Genomic DNA, 13,685 nt, shown 5'->3' with positions numbered 1-13,685 from the left:
CCCCACTGTTTTGTCCTTCTCACTCCTGCCCCTCTTGTCTCATGCGTTGTGTTAGCTCTCATACGAGCCTTGACAAGGTATACAAAAAAAACGTTCAAAATTGGATTTTTTTTCTTTGATTATCGCTGAAATGGACAGCCTGATTTTCCACAATCCAACTGGCTCATTGATCTGTGAATGTTATTTATCCTGTACCCATCTCTTACAGGTTCGGAGATGTCTCACCTCAATGGAGCAATTTTTTTTTGGAGTGTTTATTGGTTACTTTCAGGGAATTCATCACAAAGTGATGTGGACTGTGACACCTTGTACATGTTTACCTTATCGACAATGGTGGTCTGATTATAAGAATAGCTATCGTTTATGATTATATGTGTACAGTGCCTATAGAAAGTCTACACCCCTTTTCAAAAATTTCACTTTTTGTTGCCTTACACCCTGGAATTAAATTACATTAAACCAGACTTTTTCCACCTTTATTTACACATCATAACCCACAACTTGCAAATTAAAACAAATTACACAAATTTCAGAAAAAAAATTAAAAATACAAAACTAGAATATCTTGATTGGATAAGTGTCCCTTCGTAGGGCAGCTCTCACTGGGTTACAGGATTGGGGCAAAGCCTTTGGGACCCCCGATCTTTGATGATAGGAGGGAAACCACGGAGTAACATTGCCAGGTCAGATTGCAGGGGAGTGTCGGGGTGGTGCTGAGTTGTCGTCCACCAGACGGCCGTCTCCTTGGGTTAACCTGATGCAGTCCCTTCGGGTGGGTGCCTGGAATGTCCTATCCCTCCTTAGGAGAGGATGATGACCTGTCTCTGTTATCATCTGAGCTCAAGCATTTGGACATCGGTATTGCAGCACTCTCTGAGATTCGGACACCGGATTGCGGCAAAATCATGGCGGGTGGTTACACCTACAATTGGTCTGGTCGCTCTGATGTTTACCATTCCCAAGGAGCTGATTTGTTCCATTAACCGACCTGGTGTAAATCCTGTTACTCAGGATTAATGACCTTCAGCTGGCCTTGGTGATAGAGGATAAGACATTAGGTTAGAGGTCTTACAAAGAAATGAATATCAGGAATTGTGTATATAAAAGGCAGTGAGTGCATGGGTCTGATGAGCATTAGGCGAAATAACTCGAACTGCAATACGTGTCCACTGGGTGAACGAGAATGACATAATCATGGCAAAAGTTGCAGTGCCATCGACCAGGCCACCTTGGAGCACAGTAAGACATTCCCCCCATCAACACCCAGACAAAAGGGAAACACAATTGACAGCCAATTCGACTATAGCATAAATATTGAATTTATAAAGCACCAGCAACAATTATAATTGAGAGTACATGAATATAATTATTTTTTTCTTTTCCACACCATTCCCAAGGAGCTGCTGTAGCTGTGTCCAATAAGCTGACTCCAATAATAATTGAGGAAACACCGGTCAATGAGCGTGTAATGAGACTAAGGATTCGTCACTCCTTGGGTGTCATTTCCCTGGTCTCTGCTTATGCTCCGACTGAGGCGAGTGATCTCACCGTGAAGGACGCATTCTATGCCACGCTCAAGTCTGTGGTTGATCAGTGCCCCAGACTAGATACTCTTCTAGTCTTGGGGGATTTCAATGCATCGACTGGAACTGATAGGGATGGTTATGAGACATGTGTTGGTCCCCATGGGTCTGGAACTGTGAACCAGAATAGCACCAAGTTCCTTGACTTTGCAAGAAGTCATGGAGGTAGGGTGGCTGGTTCATAGTTTTCGTGCCCACAGGCTCATCGCTGGACTTGGTATTCCAATGCTGGTGATATAGCAAGGAAGATTGACCATGTCCTTGTTGATAGTCACTGGAGGATTATCCACAACTTCAGGATCTAATGGAGTGCTCAGTTCCTCAATACTCTCCACAGTCTTGTAGCAATTCTGAAGTTGCAGCTTTAATCCAGGAGAATGGTACCATCCCAACTGAGGCTGGATGTTGGCAAGCTCAAGGGTGAGAGGGCAGCTGAGGAGTTTGCGAACAGGCTGAGTGGAGATTTGGGGGGGGGGGGGGGTCTCGGTGCTGTGGGGTATCATGAAGAGTTGTGGAGTGCCTTCAAGACCACCGTCCTTGATGTTGCCGGTGCATGTCTTGGAACTCACCGGAGAGTGAAGAAGAATTTTGTCTCTCACAGGAAACTGGATACCATTGACCAGAGTTGCAGGGCCTGGCTGACTGGCAGAGCTGAGCTGTTCAGGCAGCTGCGGTGTAAAACTGCATGGGTGGACAAGGAGGCCTATGTGTGATGAATCTGTGAGCGGGTAGGGCATCACCTGTGGTCAAGTGATTCTCGTCCTGCTTACAGGGGAATTCGCGCATTGCGTTCATCCAAGCCCATTCCTCCGTGTACTGCAGTTAGAGCAGAGGGTGGTAGGCTCTTCATAGAGGAGTCTGAAGTGAAGGCCCGCTGGGCTGGTTACTTTGAGCGGCTGTATCAGGTTGATCCATCAGCTGTTGAGTTAGATGTCAGGGGTGTTACAATCCCGATTGCTGACCCTATAATCAACTGTTGTCCACCTTCATTTGTGGAAACACAGGCTGCGGTGAACCGGTTGAAATGGGGTAAAGCTCTTGGGATCTGTGGCATACATGCTTAACTTCTCAAAGCTGGTGGAAATGCTGTACTTGTGTCATTGCATGCAGTTCTGTGCTCTGCCTGGAATAAAAGCATCCTCCCACCTGACTGGAAGAGGGGCCTTGTTGTCCCTCTCTGGAAATGGAAAGGTAATCACCAAGACTGCAACAACTACCGAGGGGTGACGTTACTCTCAGTGCCAGGGAAGGTCTTTGCTCAGATAATTCCTGATAGGGTTTGCCACCATCTGCTTGAGCACCAGCATCCAGAGCAGTCAGGCTTTACATCAAAGAGGTCAACGATTGACAGTATCCTTGCTCTTTGGGTCCTCACCGAACGCAGACGAGAGTTTTGGCAGGGGCTGCTTGCAGCCTATGTTGATCTCTGTAAAGTGTTCTATTCAGTGAATCGGGATGCCCTCTGGAGGATTCTTGGTCTTCGTGGGGTGCCACCAAAACTGATCGATCTGATGTCTGAACTCTCCTCTGGCAGTGAGAGTGCTGTGAGATGTGGTGATATCATCTCTGACTTATTTCCAGTTGTTAATGGAGTTCATCAGGGGTGTGTACTGGCCCCCACACTTTTCAGCGCTTTTATGGACTGAATTCTGGGTAGGATGTCAGAGAGATCAAGCTGCGGTGCATCGTTTGGGAATGTCAAGATCTCTGATCTTGATTTCGCAGATGATGCAGTCATCTTTGCAGAGACTGGATATCCTTTTGTGGGCCCTAGAGGTGTTGAATGAGGAGTCGGAACCATTTTGGGTTCTGGGTTTCCTGGGTCAAAACTTAGATCCAGGCTTCCAATGACATCGTGAATGTTGCTCTCCTGTCTGTACCTGTTTGTGGCGCGGATGTTGAGGTCACGGAGAGATTCACTTACCTTGGCAGTGATATTCATGTCTCTGCTGGCTGTGAGCCAGGGGTCGACAGACATCTGGGTTGGGCCTGGGGAGTCATGGATTCACTGGATAATGGGGTGTGGTGCTGCCGGTACCTGTGCAGGAGGACGAAAGTCTGAGTTTTCAAGTCCATGGTTCTTCCAGTCTTGCTCTATGGTTGTGAGACTTGACTGATCTGAGATGGAGACTTAATTCCTTATCCACCAGGTCTTTTCGGAGAATCCTTGGCTATCGCTGGTCGGACTTTGTGTGAACGAGCCATTGCTGAGAGAGACACAAATGAGATGCATTACCTGCATCGTCCGTGAGCATCAGCTGCGGCTGCATGGACATGTGTCTCATTTTCCTGACGCTGCTCCTGCTCACCAGATTCTCTCAGCGAGGGAGTCTTGTGAGTGGAGGAGGCCATTGGGCCAATCACGTGTCTAATGGTTGCAGCAGATTGATCAGCATCTCAAGGAGGTGGGGACGCGCCACGCATCTGACTGGTGGATGGCCAGATGGAGTCCCCTGGAGTACCGGCGGAAAGTGGACTCAGTGATGCGCTGCTCCGGCGCATTCTCCCATACCTAGCCTGACCTGATCCTGCTCACCAGATTCTCTCATCGAGGAAGCATCATGACTTCAGGAGGTCCAAGGGGCCGACCATGTCTCTCGTTGGTGAAACAGGTTGATCGTCATCTCAAGGAGATGTAGATGGGTCAGGCGTCTGCCTGGGGGTTGGCCACATGGAGGCTTCTGAAGTACCGGCAGAAAATGGATGCAGCAACAAGCTGCTCAGGCGCATTTTCCCATACCTGACCTGACCTACCAACTAAATTGAGGGGAAGTTGAGTTGAGTTGAGTTGAGCCTGAAAAAAAAATGACGGAGAATATCAATGAATTCATTATATTTTGTGCCCTCTTCGCTTGGTTCATGAGGCGGTTTACCAAAGGAAGGCCTTTTGACTGTGGCTGGTGACCCTCAAGTGTTACAGCAGAAGGCCCTCAGACAGAGGTCTGTGGAGTTTAAGGGTTATAATGGGGTCTATATGATCTACAGGGTCTTAGACTCCAAAAGGATCTTAAGGATCTGAGGGGATCTTAAAGGTCTGAGTGTGTTTTAAAGGTCTTGGGGCATTGTTGGGGTTTTTAAGAGTCCTGGGGGTCTTAAAGGGCCTTGATGGTCATAAGGGGTCATAAGGTTCCAAACGGTCTTGGTATTAAGGTGGCTTTGGGGTGTCAAGGAGTCTAAAGTTGGAGAGGGGTCTGGAATATGCATGCATGGATGGACACATGCACAGATGCACGCACGCACAGTTACTTTTATTGCATAGATAAGAAGATTAAAACTTATTTCTTGCTCAAGTTTTGAAGGAAGAGTTAATTATATTTGTAAAAGTTTGCATTGCCGTCGTAATTTTCCAACTGTAATTCATTGGCATTTGTAGGTATGTAGCAGTTGATCGCATTTCATCGCAAATAACTTAATCTTTTAAGGAAACTGCATTCTCTCACATTGCAAAGAAGCAGAAAATGAGAGGGTGGGGATAACGGGAGAATGATTTATCTAAAAATTCAACTGAACATCTAATTTCCAGGAAGGAAACATCTACATTCTGGACTTCAAGTGTCTTCACGGGATTGAGGTGGATTGCAAGATCCCATCAGAGAATATGAAGAATGCAGCCCCGATTTGTATGCTCTACTCAACACCTGAAGGAGAACTTCTCCCCATTGCCATCCAGGTACTTAATCAATGTGCCAATGGCAACCACCTGGAGCATTGCTTTGTCAATATTGGCAGAAAACAATTGTTTCTTCATGACTTAGTTGATAATAATGATAATCTTACACTGTAAGAAAGATGTTTGTCTGTCTGTCAGCGTATCACAATTTTCTCAGAGATGGCCAAACTTATTTCCGTCAAGCTTTCAGAGGTTCATCAATGAGTGCCGGGGAGCGTTTTCAGCATACGTGTTTTTTCTTTTTTTTTTGTTTCAGGCAAACACCGGGGAGAGTTTTAGTCAATCCAGCAATTTGTATGCTTTATGGATGTGCAGCTGATGTGGGTTGTGAACGAGTGTTGTGTTAAAGTTTTTTTGGGGGAGGGGGGGTGCGTTGTCTGCATCCCATGTCACTGTGTCAGTGCTGTCTGTTTGCATTGTTTTTTTGTTGTTACGTTTTCACCCGTCTGTTTGCCTGTCTGTCGTTGTCTGTAAACAGCATATCTCAAAAAGTTGTGGATGGATCCAGACTAAACTTGGTGGACAGGTTAGGTGTGTTACAAGGACAAAGCAATTCAATTTTGGTGAACATCCAAGTCTGGATCCAGAGACAAGAATTTTTTTAATTCTATAAATGATTCTTCACCATTGAGAGATGGTGCGAAATACGATAGTGCATGATATTGACAACAAAATACGATATATAGCATGATATTGACAACACAATACTGTATATGGCATGATATCGACAATAAAATACGATATATAGCATGATATTGACAACAAAATACTGTATATGGCATGATATTGACAACAAAATACGATATATAGCATGATATCGACAATAAAATACGATATATGGCATGACATCGACAATAAAATACGATATATCGCATGACATCGACAATAAAACATGATATATGGCATGATATCGACAACAAAATATGATATATGGCATGATAGCGACAATAAAATACGATATATGGCATGATATCGACAATAAAACATGATATATGGCATGATATTGACAACAAAATACGATATATAGCATGATATCGATAGCAAAATATGATATATGGCATGATATCGACAACAAAATATGATATATGGCATGATATCGACAATAAAATATGATATATAGCATGACATCGACAATAAAACATGATATATGATGTGATATCGACAATAAAATATGATATATTGCATGATATCGACAATAAAATACGATATATGGCATGACATCGACAATAAAATACGGTATATCGCATGACATCGACAATAAAACATGATATATGACTTGATATCGACAATAAAATATGATATATTGCATGATATCGACAATAAAATACGATATATGGCATGACATCGACAACAAAATATGATATATGGCATGATATCAACAGCAAAATATGATATATGGCATGATATCGACAACAAAATACGATATATGGCATGATAGCGACAATAAAATACGATATATGGCATGATATCGACAATAAAATATGATATATGGCATGATATTGACAACAAAATACGATATATAGCATGATATCGACAGCAAAATACGATATATGGCATGATATCGACAACAAAATATGATATATGGCATGATATCGACAATAAAATACGATATATAGCATGACATCGACAATAAAATACGATATATGGCATGACATCGACAATAAAATACGATATATCGCATGACATCGACAATAAAACATGATATATGACGTGATATCGACAATAAAATATGATATATTGCATGATATCGAAAATAAAATACGATATATCGCATGACATCGACAATAAAACATGATATATGACGTGATATCGACAATAAAATATGATATATAGCATGATATCAACAGCAAAATACGATATATGGCATAATATCGACAACAAAATATGATATATGGCATGATATCAACAGCAAAATATGATATATGGCATGATATCGACAACAAAATATGATATATGGCATGATAGCGACAATAAAATACGATAAATGGCATGATATCGACAATAAAACATGATATGTGGCATGATATTGACAACAAAATACGATATATAGCATGATATCGACAGCAAAATACGATATATGGCATGATATCGACAACAAAATATGATATATGGCATGATATCGACAATAAAATACGATATATAGCATGACATCGACAATAAAACATGATACATGATGTGATATCGACAATAAAATATGATATATTGCATGATATCGACAATAAAATACGATATATGGCATGATATCGACAAAATGTGATATATGGCATGATATCGACAACAAAATATGACGTATAGCATGATGTCGACAATAAAATACGATATATAGCATGATATCAACAGCAAAATACGATATATGGCATGATATCGACAACAAAATATGATATATGGTAGGATATCGACAATAAAATACGATATATGGCATGATATCGCCAATAAAATACGATATATGGCATGATATCGACAATAAAATGTGATATATGGCATGATATCGACAACAAAATATGACTTATAGCATGATGTCGACAATAAAATACGATATATAGCATGATATCAACAGCAAAATACGATATATGGCATGATATCGACAACAAAATATGATATATGGCATGATATCAACAGCAAAATATGATATATGGCATGATAGCGACAATAAAATACGATATATGGCATGATATCGACAATAAAATATGATATATGGCATGATATTGACAACAAAATATGATATATGGCATGATAGCGACAATAAAATACGATATATGGCATGGTATCGACAATAAAACATGATATGTGGCATGATATTGACAACAAAATATGATATATGGCATGATATCAACAGCAAAATATGATATATGGCATGATAGCGACAATAAAATACGATATATTGCATGATATCGACAATAAAATATGATATATGGCATGATATTGACAACAAAATACGATATATAGCATGATATCGACAGCAAAATACGATATATGGCATGATATCGACAACAAAATATGATATATGGCATGATATCGACAATAAAATACGATATATAGCATGACATCGACAATAAAATACGATATATGGCATGGTATCGACAATAAAACATGATATGTGGCATGATATTGACAACAAAATATGATATATGGCATGATATCAACAGCAAAATATGATATATGGCATGATATCGACAACAAAATACGATATATGGCATGATAGCGACAATAAAATACGATATATTGCATGATATCGACAATAAAATATGATATATGGCATGATATTGACAACAAAATACGATATATAGCATGATATCGACAGCAAAATACGATATATGGCATGATATCGACAACAAAATATGATATATGGCATGATATCGACAATAAAATACGATATATAGCATGACATCGACAATAAAATACGATATATGGCATGACATCGACAATAAAATACGATATATCGCATGACATCGACAATAAAACATGATATATGACGTGATATCGACAATAAAATATGATATATTGCATGATATCGAAAATAAAATACGATATATGGCATGACATCGACAATAAAATACGATATATCGCATGACATCGACAATAAAACATGATATATGACGTGATATCGACAATAAAATATGATATATAGCATGATATCAACAGCAAAATACGATATATGGCATAATATCGACAACAAAATATGATATATGGCATATCAACAGCAAAATATGATATATGGCATGATATCGACAACAAAATATGATATATGGCATGATAGCGACAATAAAATACGATATATGGCATGATATCGACAATAAAACATGATATGTGGCATGATATTGACAACAAAATACGATATATAGCATGATATCGACAGCAAAATACGATATATGGCATGATATCGACAACAAAATATGATATATGGCATGATATCGACAATAAAATACGATATATAGCATGACATCGACAATAAAACATGATATATGATGTGATATCGACAATAAAATATGATATATTGCATGATATCGACAATAAAATACGATATGTGGCATGATATCGACAATAAAATGTGATATATGGCATGTATCGACAACAAAATATGACGTATAGCATGATGTCGACAATAAAATACGATATATAGCATGATATCAACACAAAATACGATATATGGCATGATATCGACAACAAAATATGATATATGGCATGATATCGACAATAAAATACAATATATGGCATGATATTGACAATAAAATACGATATATGGCATGATATCGCCAATAAAATACGATATATGGCATGATATTGACAATAAAATACGATATATGGCATGATATTGACAATAAAATATGATATATGGCATTATATCGACAATAAAATACGATATATGGCATGATATCGACAATAAAATACGATATATGGCATGACATCGACAATAAAATACGATATATCGCATGACATCGACAATAAAACATGATATATGATGTGATATCGACAATAAAATATGATATATTGCATGATATCGAAAATAAAATACGATATATGGCATGACATCGACAATAAAATACGATATATCGCATGACATCGACAATAAAACATGATATATGACGTGATATCGACAATAAAATATGATATATAGCATGATATCAACAGCAAAATACGATATATGGCATAATATCGACAACAAAATATGATATATGGCATGATATCAACAGCAAAATATGATATATGGCATGATATCGACAACAAAATATGATATATGGCATGATAGCGACAATAAAATACGATAAATGGCATGATATCGACAATAAAACATGATATGTGGCATGATATTGACAACAAAATACGATATATAGCATGATATCGACAGCAAAATACGATATATGGCATGATATCGACAACAAAATATGATATATGGCATGATATCGACAGCAAAATACGATATATGGCATGATATCGACAACAAAATATGATATATTGCATGATATCGACAATAAAATACGATATATGGCATGATATCGACAAAATGTGATATATGGCATGATATCGACAACAAAATATGACGTATAGCATGATGTCGACAATAAAATACGATATATAGCATGATATCAACAGCAAAATACGATATATGGCATGATATCGACAACAAAATATGATATATGGCATGATATCGACAATAAAATACGATATATGGCATGATATCGACAAAAAAAATATGATATATGGTAGGATATCGACAATAAAATACGATATATGGCATGATATCGCCAATAAAATACGATATATGGCATGATATCGACAATAAAATGTGATATATGGCATGATATCGACAACAAAATATGACTTATAGCATGATGTCGACAATAAAATACGATATATAGCATGATATCAACAGCAAAATACGATATATGGCATGATATCGACAACAAAATATGATATATGGCATGATATCAACAGCAAAATATGATATATGGCATGATATCGACAACAAAATATGATATATGGCATGATAGCGACAATAAAATACGATATATGGCATGATATCGACAATAAAATATGATATATGGCATGATATTGACAACAAAATATGATATATGGCATGATAGCGACAATAAAATACGATATATGGCATGGTATCGACAATAAAACATGATATGTGGCATGATATTGACAACAAAATATGATATATGGCATGATATCAACAGCAAAATATGATATATGGCATGATATCGACAACAAAATACGATGTATGGCATGATAGCGACAATAAAATACGATATATTGCATGATATCGACAATAAAATATGATATATGGCATGATATTGACAACAAAATACGATATATAGCATGATATCGAGAGCAAAATACGATATATGGCATGATATCGACAACAAAATATGATATATGGCATGATATCGACAATAAAATACGATATATAGCATGACATCGACAATAAAATACGATATATGGCATGACATCGACAATAAAATACGATATATCGCATGACATCGACAATAAAACATGATATATGACGTGATATCGACAATAAAATATGATATATTGCATGATATCGAAAATAAAATACGATATATGGCATGACATCGACAATAAAATACGATATATCGCATGACATCGACAATAAAACATGATATATGACGTGATATCGACAATAAAATATGATATATAGCATGATATCAACAGCAAAATACGATATATGGCATAATATCGACAACAAAATATGATATATGGCATGATATCAACAGCAAAATATGATATATGGCATGATATCGACAACAAAATATGATATATGGCATGATAGCGACAATAAAATACGATATATGGCATGATATCGACAATAAAACATGATATGTGGCATGATATTGACAACAAAATACGATATATAGCATGATATCGACAGCAAAATACGATATATGGCATGATATCGACAACAAAATATGATATATGGCATGATATCGACAATAAAATACGATATATAGCATGACATCGACAATAAAACATGATATATGATGTGATATCGACAATAAAATATGATATATTGCATGATATCGACAATAAAATACGATATGTGGCATGATATCGACAATAAAATGTGATATATGGCATGTATCGACAACAAAATATGACGTATAGCATGATGTCGACAATAAAATACGATATATAGCATGATATCAACACAAAATACGATATATGGCATGATATCGACAACAAAATATGATATATGGCATGATATCGACAATAAAATACGATATATGGCATGATATCGACAAAAAATATGATATATGGTAGGATATCGACAATAAAATACGATATATGGCATGATATCGCCAATAAAATACGATATATGGCATGATATTGACAATAAAATACGATATATGGCATGATATTGACAATAAAATATGATATATGGCATGATATCGACAATAAAATACGATATATGGCATGATATCGACAATAAAATACGATATATGGCATGATATCGACAATAAAATACGATATATGGCATGACATCGACAATAAAATACGATATATGGCATGACATCGACAATAAAATACGATATATCGCATGACATCGACAATAAAACATGATATATGATGTGATATCGACAATAAAATACGATATATGGCATGATATCGACAATAAAATGTGATATATGGCATGATATCGACAACAAAATATGACGTATAGCATGATGTCGACAATAAAATACGATATATAGCATGATATCAACAGCAAAATACGATATATGGCATGATATCAACAGCAAAATATGATATATGGCATGATATCGACAACAAAATATGATATATGGCATGATAGCGACAATAAAATACGATATATGGCATGATATCGACAATAAAACATGATATGTGGCATGATATTGACAACAAAATACGATATATAGCATGATATCGACAGCAAAATATGATATATGTCATGATATCGACAATAAAATACGATATATAGCATGACATCGACAATAAAACATGATATATGATGTGATATCGACAATAAAATATGATATATTGCATGATATCGACAATAAAATACGATATATGGCATGATATCGACAATAAAATGTGATATATGGCATGATATCGACAACAAAATATGACGTATAGCATGATGTCGACAATAAAATACGATATATAGCATGATATCAACAGCAAAATACGATATATGGCATGATATCGACAACAAAATATGATATATGGCATGATATCGACAATAAAATACGATATATGGCATGATATCGACAAAAAATATGATATATGGTAGGATATCGACAATAAAATACGATATATGGCATGACATCGCCAATAAAATACGATATATGGCATGATATTGACAATAAAATACGATATATGGCATGATATTGACAATAAAATATGATATATGGCATGATATCGACAATAAAATACGATATATGGCATGATATTGACAATAAAATACGATATATGGCATGATATCGACAATAAAATACGATATATGGCATGATATTATTACGTTTGTGGAAATTCACAGATCACCATTCAGGTTCCCCGAAGATCAGTTATGTCGATTAGTGTGTGTCCAGATTAGATTTCCCCACCGATGTAGAACGGGATTTATTCGTGTGCCGGACTGTGAACCTTTGAGGTGGTGTTATTCTTTCCTGTCTTTATTTTAAACAACATCACCTCACCACGTTCGCCACAACCGCCAACATCTCCTCAACACCAATCTCCGTAACCAAACGAACTTCTCCTCACCATCATCTCCACAAACAACACCATCACAAACAACATCTCAACACCCGCCGACACCTCCTCACCAGCATCTCCACACCACCGCCATCTTTTCTCCACAAACAACATCTCCACAAACGAGCACGATGACATCCTCACAGCGGCAGGGTGATTTCAAACATGGGCACGTATGACTTGCAAAACGGATC

At 37.1% G+C, this 13,685-nt stretch overlaps 1 protein-coding gene across 1 annotated transcript in view; it reads left to right on the top strand.

Annotated features, from left to right (window-relative positions):
* Positions 1-13,685, top strand: part of LOC147029364 (polyunsaturated fatty acid 5-lipoxygenase-like) — a 129,340-nt gene that overhangs the window by 77,666 nt on the left and 37,989 nt on the right. The window contains exon 8 of the mRNA XM_085872367.1: positions 5,107-5,253. Coding sequence (XP_085728493.1) covers positions 5,107-5,253 — 147 coding nt within the window. The remainder of the gene's footprint in view (positions 1-5,106; positions 5,254-13,685) is intronic.

Source organism: Eptatretus burgeri, chromosome 3 (genome assembly GCF_056783735.1).
Source record: "Eptatretus burgeri isolate ZD-2024b chromosome 3, Ebu_testis_v1, whole genome shotgun sequence".
NCBI lineage: Eukaryota > Metazoa > Chordata > Myxini > Myxiniformes > Myxinidae > Eptatretus > Eptatretus burgeri.
The sequence above is the reverse complement of the archived record's forward strand: the minus strand, read 5'-3'. Positions and strand labels throughout refer to the sequence as shown.